Raw genomic sequence first — 17,153 nt, forward strand, 5'->3', positions numbered from 1 at the left:
TAGAAAAGTTGTGGGGTGAAAATGCACCTTGTTTTTTTTTAGAAAAAATATGAAAGTATATTAACATTAAGAAAAAAAAGATTATTACAAGGGAAAAAATCTATACGAACAGACTAAGTCTACCAAAAGATAGGGTCTTTCCCCAAACCCAAGTGATAATCCTAAAAGCCTCATTTTCCTTCCCCCAAAAAGAAGTGTTGTCTTTATCTCTTTGAAGATAATCACTTCCAAGACCTGTCCTACTATGGGATCTTTGAAAAATCACATCGTTCTAGAATATCCAAATCTTCATTATCCACGATCCCTTTAACTACTTGCCCAGCACCATAAACCATATCTACTAGCAAGACTTTATCTCCCAAATAGAGCCATTTTCCAATTAATTTTTATTTGATTTTGGGATTTGCTTAGTCTTATGATTAGATTGCTCCATATTTGGTGCCCGAATGAACAATCCCAAAGCAGATGAAGATGTGTCTCATGACATAGATTGCATAGGGGACAAGTTGTAGGAACTCTTGAGTTCCATTTGGCTATCCTTGCCCTCATCGTGAATTTTCCAATAAGTACCCTCCATAACATAAAGGTCATTTTAAATGAGGGGGTGGCTTTCCACACCTTCTTGATTCTTTAAGCTCATATCACTAACTTGTCTTGCGAAGCGTGAAATTGCCAATGTTTCATGGCAGTTACCACTCTTGTTGCACCATTATTCTATTTGATGTCCCCCAAACCAACCCTTGAGAAAAAGTTGCTAGTACTCCAAACAAATCCTTTGTAACCCTTCTCCTCACAAAGCAAATAGCTTGTAGGCCAATCGTTCTTTATCCGGTTTAGAGCCATGGACAAAAAACCTACCTCTACATTAATTAGACCATATATCCGTGTTAAGGTGTCAATTGTGTGCCAGTTTCTCCCACCCAGATCCCATACATGTGCAAAGGATCTTAGACCTCTTCTAAAGAGTCTAATAGCCATGCTCGAATGAGAGACCAATAGGGCTAGTCCATTTGAAAATGCCCAATCACATAGCCATATCGACCGGGCTAGTGAGGCATCCCCATGCAAAGCCCTTCTCTCGACTTCCAAATTTTTATCAACCTCAAGAGGAACTCAGACTATGGAACTTTGATCGAGAAATTCGAGAGAACCACATCCTAGCAAGGACTGTTACTCCCTCTAGAGGCATTCAAGCATATCAGGTGTCTTGCAATTACAACCCAAGGCTAGTCGCCCCCAAGCTGAAGCATCCATTTGGTGCAAAGTGTTTCATTTTTTGTACTTCATAGAAACTAGGCCCAGCCCTCTGCTTTCTCTAGGGGTCGATAAAACATCGTAGGAGATAATGTGCCACCTATTCTCCCACACAGTCAAAAATTGCATTGTCCACCTTTCTCAAATTCAATTTGGCAAAGGCATGAAAGACAGTAAATCCTTGATCTTTCGACGAAAGGTCCATTCAAACTTTTCCTTAAAGGACACTACAACTATAATGGGACATCCCATGTATCTTAAGATTTGACCTATTGGCAACCACTCAAATTGAAAGTTGACCATCCACTCAGACAACTCATCCGACCCCACCCAAATTGCAGTTGTTTTAGCATTAATAATCTTTAATTGTGATAGAGCATCAAACTCATTGAAGAAATCTAAGAAATTAAGAATGTTTCTCTTGGTCTTGAGCGATGAGGAAACTTGTGTTGTCATCAGCAAAGAATTGAGAGAAAAAAGAAGAACCATCTAGTAAACTCAAATCTCTAATGGTTCCCCTATTCAAATGTTAATCTATATGAGACAATAAGGGTTCTATAACTATATGAGACAGTAAGGGTTTTGTAACTATAGCAAACAACAATGGTGCAATCGGGCACCCTGGCCTAATAGACCTCTGTAAAGCAAGCCAAATTTTGTAGAACAACTTTTTCATTCTACACCAGGGCATAGTCTACTACAATCAAGGCATTCAGCACTGCCTCATGAATGTTCCTCCCTGTCACAAAGCCAAATTGTTTCGGGTGAATGACTCTACCAAGTAGAAACTTGATTCTATTAGCCAAAGAGTTGGATATAATTTTATAAATTGTGTTCAACATAGACAAAGGCCTCCACTAGGAAGGTCTTAATCTGTTTGGTCCCTTTAATATGAACTTGATTATTCCAGTATTTAGCTCTCCAAGCATTTAGCCCTTTTCATAGCACCAGTTAACCAAATGAGTCACTTGACTCTTGCACATATCCCAATAGTGTTGAAAGAATTTAGTTGGGACTCCATCCGAACCCGGTGTCTTATGTTTAGCCATCTAAAAAATAGTATACTTTAACTCTTCCTCTAAGAATGGCCTCTGTAGAAGGCAGCCTCATGCTCTTAAACCTTCTTGGCTTTCTAGAAAGAAAAACTAAGATTCTCTTTAAAGTTCTCTGGTGGTACCGGCTTATCACTCGCAATGCTTGCCAAATGCTCTTTAAAGTTCTCTGGTGGTACCGGCTTCTCACCCGCAATGCTTGCCAAATGCTTTGCAAAGACTGTGGCAATCTCCCCTTCATCTGTGACTGTTCTTCCACCATCATCAACTACCATAGAGATCATTTCCCTCTGTCTCTTTTCTATAATTGCTCTGAAAAAGAAAGATGAGACTATTACTATGAGAAAAACAAGGTGCATTTTCACTAGCTTTGCAGGTGAAAATGCACCTGTTTCTAGAAGACTATTACTTGCAAATTGCAATGATAGATGACGATGCCCATAGCATGGTCACAACTCTCCAAGTGTAGTTGAGGAATTTATCAAACATCAACTTGTGCTTGAGGCAAGAATGTGGTGATCACAGAGTTGCATTGCATGGGGCACCTTGGGATAACCTCGGAGTGATGTGCATCTACCACCATTTATTGGACCAATTATGCTTGTAAGCTAGAATGATGGGAGGTGGGTCATTGGAACTCATAACTTTCCAAATAGTTCTTTATCACCCTTTTGCATCTACCTCTATCTTTTAATTATCAAGCAACTGTAGCCACACCTAGATATTAAATCCAAGAAAGCATGTGGTTAATTACATTTACATATTATTATACGTTTACATGCATATTTAGTTAATTATTTAACGCGATCAGCCTGCCTGCCCCCCCTATACCTAAGCTATCGACCTCATTAACTTGCACTCTTGCCTTTGCCTGCAATCTCCCTGCTCCGCCTCTTCCCCTCCCTTCTTCTCTCAGCAAGCCCTCTCTCACTGCTCCCAGTCCTCTCCCGTGCCCTGACCTTCCATGTCTCCCCCTTCCGCTCCTTCTCTTCCTCCTTGTCCTTGGGAGTCTTTCACAGCCCCCTTCTCTGCCTACAATCTATCGTCCCCCCTCCTTTTATTCTCGAGGCTTTTGGAAGAAGCCTATGCCACCACCATTAATTCATCACTAAGAAGGCGTCACTTCCATCGCTTGGCTTCTGGAGACTTCTCAGATTCCTCGAGTTTTGGAGACATTAATTGCACCACCCCACCTTACATTAATCGACTTCTCTTATGCTAATTTTTGTCCTACTCCCCCCACCATTATAATTAATTAATTAATAGGGCCCAAATTCTCAGTGGGGGGCCCTATTACTCTCACAAAATAGAACATTGATCCTTAATAGAATAAAATAAACATACTAGCCCAAACCTCATGTGTGTCTCAAGTGGATGTTTATTTCCCTTTAATAAAAATTTTCTTGTTGCTCTTTCTTTGAATGATAACAATACATCCTATGATCTAGACATCCGAGTCATAAAGTGTGTTCTAAGTCTACATCCTGAGAAGCAAAGTTTCAAATAATTAACAAAAAAATCATATATTTAAATAAGTACAAATTTGGGAAAATGTATTAATATAAACGTAGTTAAATGAAATCCCATCATTACCTCACTTATGGATATTGAAAAAAACAATGCTTACAAGTTTTCAAAGTTGCTTATGCTTACACTCTAATGTTTACTATGTCATATCTCTGCACCCGTAACACACAATATAAAAGTTTTAAAAATTGCACGTGCCTCGTGAACATGTACCTACACACACAAACAAACTTTTTTTTAGAAATTTTTTTAAAAAGGGGGACACATACACACTTTTTTTTAAAGAAGGCACACACCCATAGAGAGAGATACTCATTCATACAAACTTATCCGTGGAAGGGCTAATTTAAATAATTTTATAAGCTCATTGAAAAGGGAGTATCCCATTGAACCTTTCTATGAGCTTGCCTTGAAATTGTCACCTTCTTTAAAGAAGACGATAGAGATACTTGTCAGGACAAACACTAGAAAACAAAGGATGAAGGCCATAAATTTGAACACAGATTATTTGAAAAAGCACTTGGTCAAATTAAAGGTGCCCACGACCTTCTATAAACATAGTACAATCTCTTTGGACTGTGTTAGGCCATCACGGAGGAAAAGCTTGTGTAGACCACTCAAAAGGAGGATCTTGGCAGGCTTAACAAGACTCATGTTCTACAACAATCTTGATCCACTTGTTGGAGAAGAATCAAGAAACATATATTATTACAATCAAGCACACCTCCCCTTGAGTAGAAGAATCAAGAAACATATATTATTGCAATCAAGCGCACCTCCCCTTGAGCAGCTTGAAGATCCTCGAAGACCATACCAAATTTCCACCACCATTTTCATCGTGCACGTATATGAGACTTGAAAATTGTAGCCATACCATTTGCTAGTGAGCATGAGGTTGGGGAAGTATTCCCCTAGCTCACTTATCCCGAGGTTGATATTTATGTGGTGCCTCACAAAATTGAATACTATTAGCTCCCTGACCTTGCCCGTGGGCCGTAGAGATGATCTTCAATGGGAAGCAGCCCTTTAATGTGCGCCGGAAAAGCACAGGAAACCAAACCTTTCCAGAATGCATCCTAAGAACTGAACCTTGGCTAGCAAGTAACTGAACCTGCGAGGTTGATCTTTACAAGCCACTAGGCGAAGAGCAATCCTTTCGTCACAAAGTTGCAGGTGGTGTAGTGCGGATGCCCTGACGTTGAAGCTCACTTATAACGCTTTCCAGAGATGGTGGTTTGAGCCCTAGAGGAAGGGGTGTGCAGGGGTTTACTAAGACCTCATTAATGGCAGCATCGACAGATTCTTTTGGCTGCAAATCCAAGAACAGTTATCTGCGTCAGTAAACCATCTTTACCAATTTCTCACTTAACCAGACTTCTGAAAAACGGACTTCTGAAAAGCGGACTCCAGAATAGAGAGAGAGAGAGCAGCAAACGTTGTGGAATGCCAGTGCAAGGCTGCCCCATACCAAATGACAGGTGGCTATCTTTGCATTTCCTGAAATGGAGGCTGTTGCGCCCAAGTTGTCAATAATTCTCTCCTCATGTGCTATTGGAATAGCCATGTTGGCAACTCCAGGCATTGGTGTTAGGGGTAGCCTCTGCTCGTTAAGCATGTCAAGTTAGAAGAGTCACACGAAGTGCCATGATGATGGAAAGTTCAAAGACTGAACCCAGAAAAATAAAAACATTGGTAAATTGGTAATTCTGTTCTCATTGCTGGCTGCAACTACGAAGATTTCAATTTTGATTGATGGCCCAAACAAAACGCTTTTCTTGATAAGGTAAACCACGTACCATAATGGGTTGTGGATAACAAGGCATTCCGGGAGCAGGAGCAGCATGGCTCCATGCATCAATGCAAGCCTGCGTGGGAAAAGAACCCAGAAAAGAAGAATCTCCCATTATCCATAAAGCAGCACAGAGCGGCACTATGGCTACAACTGAAAATAAGCTTGGAAAGCGCTTGTAGAGCCATGCCCATCCTTTTTTTCTGCTAATAAAGTTTGGAAAAAAAACCGCCTTGCAAATTAGGTGAGAGGATAAGAAGCACAAGGTAGCTTTGTCACCTGTGGCTGCCAAAGTGTACCCTCCGATGAGCGCCATGGTGGGGGACAAACTCGAGGCTTTTGCCACATATGCATTTGAGAGTGATCAACTGTTGGATGACCCCAGACATGCAAAGGGGGAGCCATGAGGGGCACGGGAGGTCTAGGCTGTATAGGAGCAGCGGTTGAATGATGATGATGAGGAAGCCTTGGCCTAGCCCACGTCACAGACTCTATATTCCTCCGTTGATTCCAACTGACCGCTTCTGCCTCTCTAACAAGAAGGTGTTTCCTGTGAGATCGATATTTCTGCGGCAACAAGTCATGGAACCTTATTCAGATCAACGATTTTTGCAGCACAAGGAGTTTGAAATGAAGATTTTCTCTAGACCATCAGAAGAGTTTTATGATTCTGTCTCCAGATGTCATCATTAGAGGTCAGGTATTTGAGATTTACACGCAAGCAAGATAATATGATCTGTCATTGTTAGTTACATGCTTAATGATCTTTCAACATGAAGTGCTTCGTGCAACCTGCAAATGGCTTGCAATGTTGTGACGGGTTAAACATTGCACTCCCATAATCTCTAGGATCCGCGATGGTATGGCCTTCTCTACCCCGATTTGCTCTACCGCTTGAACAAATCGACGATGTAGCTCTGGAGTCCAATCTACCTATACAAAATACGTATGTCTCAGAATGAATGTTGCAAGATCGATTTCAACGTCTGATAAACGAACGGGAATGAAACAATCGATCTTCACAGAGGAGGGCTACCTTACTCTTCCTTTTCCCTTGTGAAGATTTGCTACATTTGCCACTTTGCTCTCCATCACCTTGCCATGCTACTCTACTCGATCCCTCTGGGCTGCCCATGAGTCCATGCTGTCCGGAGTCATCGGAATTGTTCTGTGACAGATTCTTCTCAGCTTTCTTCACCTCTTCTAGGAGCAGAGTTTCTTCATCCACTGAATCATTGTCCTGCCCAAATACATCGTCCAAACAGTCTATGCCAACACATAGACCTTCTGAAAAATCCAGCCCCTCTACCATGTCTAGCCTAGAAAAGGCATGCCCATCCACAACAAACTCACTACTTAATGTTATGTCGCCAAAGCTATCATCCAGCTCCAATTCCTCATCGAACTGCAAATCTGAACAATGCTCAGACTTCAAGTTTTCGAAATCGTCAACATCCATCAAATTATCCTCCATATTCGCTCCGAGAAGCCCACATAGATCAGAAGAGGATCCGTCCGACACTTCGTCAGACTCCTTTTTGGCTTGTAAGATACCACCGTGATCCGGAAGCCGATTACAGGCAGGGTACTTCGAGGAGGAAACGCCATGTAGTCCAGGCGATTCATCGGAGACGTCGTCTTTTGATGTGGATCTGCCTGATTGATCTAGCTGCGGTGTTGCTGGGGAAGCTGACGTTTCACAGGAAAGAAAGTAAGCCTCAGCTAAGCCAGGCTTCATGTTAAAGAGTGTAGAGCTATCTTCTTCTTCCATGAAGGGACCAGCGGGTTCCACATCATCTGTCGACTGTTCAATCTTGACTTTTACTAAGGAATCCATACGTTGTCCGTCGGTCATTGTTGACGCGGTGTTCCCGCTCAGTTCCGACGATGGCTCTGGCTTTATCGGTCGTGCTACCGGTAGAGGAGACGGCTCCGAATCTTCCACCAGCCCAGGAACCTCTGGTTGCAGAATCTCTCCAGTGCATAGTGCCTGCGAGTCGGCACAGACTATCATGCTAATGCAGGAAGCTTGTGAATATACAGACCGAGTTCCAAACAGGCAGAATTAATCGACAGCCCCTACCTACCCGTCGAACAACCGGCTGCCAGATATTCTTGAGTGTCTCATCTGACAACGGTTTTTGCAAGAATTCGGAAGCTCCAGACTGTGAAAAATGAAGCGAACAGCAGGAATCAAACTAAGCTGCTCGATAAAGAGAAACAACAAGAAATCCATTGAGCTCCATTCCATAAAACACCCTCAAAAGCTCAAAATGTGAAATTTCTGCTCTTGCAATTATTCAATAAGTATTGGGTGCTCCGAACTTACAGCGAGGCCTTTCATCATAATGGCCATGTTCTCTGTGCTTGACATCACTGCACAAAACGAAGCTACGTAAGCAACCGATGTTTCCTTGCAGTTCCTCATTCTAAAGTTTGTGTTCGTTTTGTAAAATGGAAAGCATAAATATGACGAGCTTACTGATAACAGGCATATGTGCGGCGTTCTCCAACACTTTCCAGCCGTCGACATTTTCTCCAACGGTTGCCTGCGATTCAAATCAAGACTAACGAACGACGTTCTGGAAATTGGATTCCTACCCATCAAAGCTCTGCATCTTGTCAAAGAGGAAGAGCATCTTACCTCCACCAGAGCCACATGGAAAACGTTATTAGGACTTTGCAGGGCGACCACCGCATCACCGCTACTTGCAAATGTAGTGACTGACGTATATCATAGAAAGAAACATGAAACAGAGTCATAAACTTCCTGATTGGCAGCAGCTTGAGACGGAGTACATCAGTTATGAAACGTTACATTCAAAGATTCAAATCTAATCTATAATGCATTGAAGTGCAAAGTGCAAGAAGTGAAGAATGTTGGCCGAAAAATACAATTGAAAGAGGGGAAAAACAAGCCAACGCTACATTCCGAATTCTGAAACCCAGCATTCAATATTTCATCCAGCAAGGTGGTTCCAATTCATCGAATGAAATCTTGAATTTGAGAAGAAGAAGAATGAATGAATTATCGGCGCCTATTTTACAATTCATCTCAATCGCTGTAAGCAGTCCGATCATCTGAGATCAATGCGTATCGTGATCAACTAAACATTTCACCATAATCATCATCATCATCATCACCTCCTCTTCTCCTTCTTCTTTTTCTTTTCACGGATTACGTCTACGATTGGTGTTCAGGCACTCTTATGCCATCACCCAGCAGTAATTAGCTGTAACGGAGATTACAAATTTCCACCAAAAAACCACGCTGCTGTGGGAGATGTGATGGGGGTGGTGACTCACCCACGTAATGGAAAGCCTCGAGCTTGGACTTAAGGAGAGCCAAAAGTTGGGTATCTGTGTCAACAACGAGCACGCGCAGGCCGTTAGGGAAGTCGCTCCAGGTGGGGTGAGTGAGGGAAAATGCCGACATACTCAAAGGGGAGCGAAAGGGTCGGAGGTGGGGGAGGAGAGGTGGAGAACGGCATTCATGTCAGGAGGATGGTGCTGTAGCTGGCGGATTCACCATAGCCGCCTGAGGCAGCGGCTAGAGTGGAGCTCCAGCTGATGAAGCTCATGTTATATGAAGAAGAAGATGTAGATGAAGAAGAAGAAGAAGAAATGAAGAAGAAGAAGAAGAAGAAGAAGAAGGAGGCTGGCTATATGACGACGAGGAGGAGCTTCAAAAAAGTAATGGATATGGCTGGCGCATGCCACGACACCGACCCCTAACCCCGATTCACCCCTCACCTAACCACGGTTCCCCCTTGTGCGAATCCTCCTTCCAACATATACCCTGTCCGCTCTCTCCAGTCATCTATTACAGTCATCTATTACACTCTCACGCCACCACTTGACTCCCAACGCTTGTAAAGCTTGGAGGGTGAACAACGGTTCTCGCTCAAGGTTAACTGAAAAGAAGCTATGGACTCGCAGTCGTTGCTACTGCTGCAAGAATGGAACATGCCGCCATCTAGAGATCAATGATATGAATGGGATAACCTCGCAATAAGTTATCACTAAATAAAAAGAAATGTTGATTGTGATCATTGCCCCCATGTCAAAGACAATCTTACTATGGCATGCCCTCCCCAGCTATTACTACCTTAACCTTCCTCATATGGTGTTCTAGGATTTTCCAAACTTCTCAGCCAACCTTTATGCATTGACTTTCATTCAACACTAGTTTCATCTAACCTTCTACTCCAATGCCATAATGCATTGTTGATCTTGTATAGGTAAATTATAGTAGTAAGCAATGTTGTTCCTAATCTCCTACTCACAATTATAATTTTTTCAACAATTTTTGAGCCTCCCAAATCTAAACAACCTCTCCATTCCTATTAACACAAGTACATAGACCTTGCATTACTGGCCATAAACCTTGCTTGGTAGGTTTTGATAAGCTTCTTGAGAGGGCCATGTCACAACCAACTCCATTATTGCTCCTAGATGTGCATTACCCTCATTTGGCCATTCTTAATTGTTTAATTTGAAGTGGTGCTCCAAATAAAGGAATGGTATACTCAATATTGAAGCAGTATTGAAGGACTTTTCAACCTTCGATCCGTAGCCTTGATGGTCATGTCATCACATTGTCTTGAAAGGGTGCAACCATATTTGCTTTTTGGGTGTTGTGTGCATTAGCTTGGCAATCCATATATATGACATGTGTAAACTACTTATTTCTCTAATTCGAGTTTTAGTTCACTTGAACATGCATCAGCTAGACAATAGGAGCAGAGGTGTTCCCACATGCACATGATCTTGTGCAAGGATTGCCACCTTCACATGGGATGGGATAAGTAATATGAGCGAGCTACTACATTCCATTGACATCATTATTCTTACCTATCTCATGTGAGCAAACTATGTCATGTATAATGTCAATTAGTGCAAGCACCAAATGTGCAACACTGGGATAGGGTGTTCTTTTTTTTGGGGGGAATAGGATACTATAGTACTACTCAACCAACATAATTGCCATGTGTTAGGTTAAGTCACCTCAACACCAACATTTGACAAGGCCATATACCAAATATTGTCCTTCTAGCAAGGCATAGCCAAAAGCATATTTAACTTAATGGTACAATTTAATTTCACACCCTTATTATAGATTCACTCCTATCTCCTTAAATGGGAATTAGCTTTATGGGCAAAGGGATATAGATAATTAAAACATGACTTGAGTCAGTAAAGAAAGAGGGGTCTTTATTTAGAAATGTGTAACTCAAAGGTAGATCCAATTGATGTTTTGTGTGCCCCCTTCAAATTGAGCTTTCTTTTACATGTATCATTAATTTAGATTCATCGATCCCCCTACATTCTTCTCCAAGGATGCACATCTTATAACCTCAAGCCTCGCCAATACTTGTCATCTTTGTAGACAATCATGTGTGAGCCTCCTTTCATTCTTGGATCTCTCTTCCAACATTTTATTTAAAAGAAGCAAGTGGACTTCTTGTAGCTCCACAACTTTATTCATTAACAAGACATAGGTGACCATGACATTAAGAAAGGGCTCCATGCCATACCTTTTGGACTCATCACTTTTTCATATGATTGGACCTTAGGACGTGGAAGCGTTTGGTATTTTACACCTTAGTCCTTAAGTTAACTCCTTGAATACAATGCATTTTTTTGGTTCTTTAGGGGAAACTAATTGAGTGAGCATGATTTAATTGATTAGTAGAAAAGAAAAGACATGAAGAAATTTACTTTCACCTCTGATTGATTAGAATCACTTGTTGCTTTTCTAAGAATTGACGCATGAGCAACTTTATGGATCCTCATCTCAAGCCTTTATCCAAGTTCCAACAACTAACCAATTATACATCATCTAGCTTTGCCACCTTAAAGTAGACAAATCCATTGTCATCACCTTTCTCATCTATGTTATCCAACTCATTGTGTGGGAATACACCATCAAAGGGCCATAATATCACATCTCTCTCTCTCTCTCTCTCTCTCTCTCTCTCTCTCTCTCTCTCTCTCTCTCTCTCTGTAATCAAGGAAAATTCCATTCCACTAGCCCAAGATGCCTTCTATTATGCTAGATAGTCAGTATTCTCACATGCACCATGCAAGTCTCCACTTGACAAGTGCCACACATGGGCCTACCTGATGGTGGCTCATGTCATGCGAACAATGGTGCCAGTTCTCCCTATTCTTACCACATGACATGTGTGCTAGCTCATAGTGGCACACATAGATCAAACTACTATCCTAGACCACTACTGCTAGTTCCTGATGTGGGACACACAGTGCTTTGGAAGCTCATGGTGGCAGATAGATCAACCCACTTTGTAGCTCATGGATGTAGGACATGATTTGTATTACATGCTCATGGTGGAACATCCAGTAGCCCACTAGTCCATGTGAGCTACTATGCTATTTCCTATTGCAAGAAATGTGGCACTCTGCAGGCCCATGGTGACACACAAGACTAGCCTACTAACCATGCAGACCACCATGTTGGTCCTAGATGCACTACAACCATTTGCACCACTAGCAATGGTTATTTTAATGAAAAATATATAGAATTTTGTTTTAGGTGAAAAATTAAGCATTGCTAATAAGGAAGCATTGCAATAACCACCCATATAACTTTCGATACAAATGTTGATATATTCATATATTGAAGTACTAAAAAAACAGAGACATTTTGATGGTTAATCAATGCCAAGAAATTGTGAAAAAATTTTAAAGGGGAAAATTGGAGCTAAAATAGCCTAAAAATAGCCCTATTCTACCCTAAACATGTTTGTGTGTGTGTGTGTGTGTGCATGTGTGTGTGCATGTGTGCGTGCGTGTGTGTGCGTGCTATTGTTGTGCTAACAGTTTCTGTTCTTCCACCTTGTACTATAGATCCTATTTTGCACAGTGGTTCTATTCAAGCAAGACGTCATTTTCTTCTTTCAGTTATTGCCATTACAAATAAACATTTTGCATCCCTATGTATTGTTCCCTTTGTTGTACTTGAAATCTTTATAAAAGATTAATAGCTTCATCTGCATCAGTAAATGTTATCTAATCTTCATCATTTTCCTCATGACTTTGTTCTCTGGTTTTTGCATTCTCATGTGCGAGTGGTGGTGACTATGGTGGTTACTGCCTTTGCTATGGTGAGTTTAGATGCTCTTCTTCCACTAGGGTTGTTCCTTCGTTAGTTTCCCACCTCTAGTCTTCTGAATTCTCTTGTATTGCCTTTTTTGAGCTTGTTGCTCTTCCTGTCTTTTAGCTTCTGGCTCATGTCTATTGCATGGTCTCCTCTTGGTAGTCTTGCATCTGATTTTTAAGTTGTGCTTTTTAGCTAATTCTGCTTTGCTCTATTGGTGAGTGATTTCTAGTGGTGATTGCAAACCCTTCTATCCTCCTAATGCTGCATCAATTTCTGATTGCTCATAGCCAATCTCCCTCAGAAGTTTGACTGTTTCCTATCTTTGAATTTCTTCCCTGATGCATTGGTTATCTTGTTCCTTTTCCTCATCTAAAAATGGTAAACACTGGCACGGTTTTGATCCTCTGGAATTTGAATAAATAGAGCATACAATATCGATCGGAGCTTGCTATGAGTGGTACTTCTCCGCTTGTCTTTGCCACCACTAATCTCTCCCATGATCCGTTCGTATATGAAAGCAACCCAATTTACCGGATTACCCAGCTCAGCAAAATGCATCAATGAATAATTATCCTTTGAGATGCAATCATTTGGTCAAAAGTAATACTCTTTCCAAAAACCACTTGCACTGATCGCGTCATTGGCCCTTCAAAGCATTCTTGACATAAAAATAGCCCTTTTAATGCACTTGCTCTTTACCATAACTTCGTCCACGTACCTGCTTGAAGCTTTTGTTGGTGCATTTTGAATCAATGGTACTTTGAACACTCGAGCTACCAACTCAACTATTACTAGCAATTCTAGTGTCTGCAGTCCCCTTTTGTGTCCCTCAGATGATCAAACTAGATTTGGGACATATTCATTGCCCATTCCCACCATGGAAGATGATAATACCCATGAAGTCCCATCTTATTACAGCCAAGCAATGTTTCGGGGGCCAGTTGTATCCGAATCGTGTTTTAAATCCTAAAAATCACAGCTGGAAGTGTTTGCTGACCTTTTCTTTGTGGGTTGTGGTGACTCCACTACTTTGTCATCCATGTTAGCACTCACTTGATTGCACAATGACCATCATGATGATTGTGGCCCCTTCCTCTTGTGTGCTAACGGATTTATGAAGTTGCCATCACTTGCAAGTTGGATGAACTTCTTGCAGCTCCTTCCCCTGTTGTGCGCTCTTCAACAGTGGGTTTGAGATTGGTATGCATGTTGGGAGCTGATGGGAATAGAGAGGATGATTTTTTGACAATTGAAGCAGGTGCAAGATGACAAGAAATTTGGAATGACTATTGTGAATGAACTAAACTGCTAATTATTGCACGTGTTGAAATGCTTGCACATGTGAAGTGTCACTGTCATCACTTCCTTGCATGATTTTCCTTTTTAAGGTCTAATGTACCCGATTATTGGATCTTCCAAAAGTCCAAAGTCCAACCCACTTTTTTGAAGTCGGATCGTACATGTTTCTCAATCCGACAAATGGCTTCAGTCGGAACCCATTGATTGCTTTCATTGATATTTTACCACATTTTAGCCAGTCCCAATGTGCCTTGGCCTAAATCCTTCACAATTTTGAACGGTCCGTCATATCTCAACTTCAATTTCCATGGAACTTCCCCAATTTTGTATTAAACATCAGTACCCAATCTCCTTCCTCGAACAATTTAAATTTTATATTTTTGTCAAGACAAGATTTTCTTCGCTCTTGGATGAGTTGTGTAGTATGCCAACTTAAGTCAATGTTCTTCCAATTGATTTAATTGCTATCATCGGAATCCCATCGACTCTTTTGGACTTATCTTCTCTACTGAGACCCGTAAACTAGGGGTCACAAATTCCATGGGCACTACCACCTCAACTCCATAGACCAACTTGAAGGGTGTCATTCTCGTTCTCACCTTGAATGCTGCTCGGAATGCCCACAACATTGAATCCAAATTTGTGTCCTAGTCCTATCTGTTTTCCAAAACTGTCAATTTTAGAATCCGCTTCATGATTTTGTTAGAACCCATTGCATGTCCCAGTTGTTTGTGGATGGTATGTTGATACAATTTTTATGAACAATCATGTGAACTTTTCTTAGTTTTTTAATGGTTCTGTTTAGGAAGTGTCCTCCTTGATTTGATACTAACTCTATCAGACATCCAAACAATGTAATGATATTGTGGTACAAGAACTTTGCACTACTATTCGATGAATTGTCGTGCAAAGCTTGTGCTTCTACCCACTTAGTAAAATAGTCCATGGCTACTAAATTGTATTTGTTCCCAGTGTGTTTTACAGCTAGTTTGAATGGTCCCACAAAAACTAGACCACATTTTTGAAATAGATCTAGTGTTAACTTCAAACCCTAAGGTGTCATGCTTCAAGTGCTAAGGGCCAGACTTCTTGAAGGATTGCTCCTATAGGGATCTTACCCCCACCGCTTTGCCCATGACCAGTCCCACACCCTTGTATACGGGGTCTGGAATCGAGCATCTGTTCAGGGAATGTCCCTTGAGAAGACGGACAACCCCAGTCGCCCTACCTAAGAGCACCATCCTTAACTTAGTATCTCACAAGGCCAGGTGGCCGCAGTACCCTTAAAAGTCATCACAAGGATGCAAGCCAAAGCATTAGGTAAGGCAATGAGGAAACTGGCAAGGAAAGATAAAGGGCCCCTATAGCAAGGCACTGAGATCCCTCAACATCCGCTGACCTAGTCCAAGAAGGCCATAAGGGTAGGTGATGGGTCTGACCAAGTGCTCATCCAGGACTATTTGGATACTTTGCGAGTCGCCAACTAAATGAGGCCGAGGTTAACTACACAACAACTAAGAGGGAAGGTTTGGCCATGGTCTATGTAGTCAAGAAGTTCAGGCACTACTTGTTAGCTAGCAAGTTCGTCTTCTTTGTGGACCACCAAGCATTTTTATACTTGGTCAACAAGCCATGTATGACCCTCTTAGAGTTTGACTTCATAGTCACTGTACATAAAGGGAAAACCCATGTCCTAGCCAACCACCTGTCGAGAATCCCAAATGGTGAAGCCCTAACAGGACTCGAAGATGAACTCCCTAATGCTTCTCTCTTCTTCCACGACATCATACTTGAATCGACCGTCAAGATCGATCACTACCTGGCCAACAGCCTACCCCTTGGCCAATCCCTTAAGAAAGATAGAGCCCGCAAACTCATTAAGGATGCAACACCATATCAGCTAATAGCTGGCCAACTATACCGCATGGGTAAGGATGGAATCCTGTGAAGATAAGTGCACGAGCATGAATACATTGATGTGCTTGAGGAAGCCCACTCGAGAATTGTCGAAAGTCACTTTGTCTGTGATGTTATAGCACGTAAGGTGCTCCAAGCTCACCTTTGGTGGCTGACTCTCTTGGGAGACGTAGTTGAATTCATTAAATAGTGCGACCCCTGCCAGCGTATCCAAATCCCACACAAGGTGGACATGATGCCTTTGACCAAATTCTTAACCGATCATCCCTTCGAGAAATGGGGCATTGATATTATTGGACCCATAAGCCCAATAGCTAAAGGAACTGGGGCCAGATACATCATCTTGGCCACATATTACTTCACCAAGTGGGTAGAAGGGAGAGCCACCATGAAGCTAGATGCGAGATTCACTGCCAAATTCTTATATGAACAAGTTATCATGCAATTCGAATGTCCCTTACAGTTAGTCAGCACGACGACAATCGAGGAACTCATTTCCTCAATGAAATGATAGCAATCCTGGCTAGTGAGTTTATGATCATACATAGGAAGTCAATGCCGTACTACCCTAGGGAAAATGGCTTGGCTGAGAGCTCCAATAAAACTTGCTGTAAGATCATAACCTGTACAATAGTAGAGGCCAGTCATACCGACTAGGAGCATAAGCTCATAGCAATGTTATGGGCCTATAGAACATCCTAGAAGGTGGTGGCCATGCACTATACCCCCTTCAGCCTAGCCTTCGGGGTGGAGGCGGTTATGCCAATGGAGTATGTAGTGCCTAGCCTATGTCTTACCATTAAGGAAAGGCTTACAGAGAATGCATTGGCAAAACGGCTAGTTGACCTTGAAAGGTTAGAAGAGAAAAGGTTGTGTGTAGCCTACTCTCTCTGGGTGGAGAAGGCCCGATGCAAAAAGTGGTTTGACCGCAACCTCAAAAACAAAGACTTGGCAGAGGGAGATTTGGCACTCCTCTACAGCATCCACAATACCAAGTGCAAGCTCAAGTACTGAGATATGGGTCCCTACTAGGTGGTTGAGATCACTCCACAAGGGCCATGCCAAATAGCCACCCTTGATGGGATAGAAATGGATTTCTTTGCTCAGAAATGGTGGTAGAATAGTGGTAGTCTTGCTGTGTGGTCCAAGTCCTACTCCTTCAGGTTCACCCTCACCAGCCCATGACAACAAA

At 41.9% G+C, this 17,153-nt stretch overlaps 1 protein-coding gene across 2 annotated transcripts; it reads right to left on the reverse strand.

The window, feature by feature from the left end:
- Positions 1–4,362: 4,362 nt before the first annotated feature.
- Positions 4,363–9,240, reverse strand: LOC147890679 (two-component response regulator-like APRR2). 2 transcript variants are annotated; one of them, XR_015542638.1, is made up of 12 exons: positions 8,929–9,240; positions 8,267–8,346; positions 8,105–8,171; positions 7,952–7,998; positions 7,710–7,787; positions 6,659–7,612; positions 6,415–6,555; positions 5,902–6,189; positions 5,630–5,698; positions 5,302–5,433; positions 4,610–5,142; positions 4,363–4,557 (listed from the first exon to the last, which is right to left on the reverse strand). XR_015542638.1 is itself a non-coding variant. In XM_087389991.1 (11 exons), the coding sequence occupies exons 1-11, from the start codon at positions 9,056–9,058 to the stop codon at positions 4,993–4,995; spliced, it is 2,136 nt and encodes a 711-aa protein (XP_087246117.1). In that variant the 5' UTR covers positions 9,059–9,240; the 3' UTR covers positions 4,577–4,992. The 2 variants fall into 2 exon arrangements, 1 of the variants encoding a protein (XP_087246117.1); XM_087389991.1 differs by lacking the exon at positions 4,363–4,557 and having other exon boundaries at positions 4,577–5,142.
- Positions 9,241–17,153: the final 7,913 nt, after the last annotated feature.

The sequence above is a fragment of the Dipteris shenzhenensis genome, chromosome 18 (genome assembly GCF_047967505.1).
Source record: "Dipteris shenzhenensis isolate YYH24624 ecotype China chromosome 18, Dip_SZ_1.0, whole genome shotgun sequence".
NCBI lineage: Eukaryota > Viridiplantae > Streptophyta > Polypodiopsida > Gleicheniales > Dipteridaceae > Dipteris > Dipteris shenzhenensis.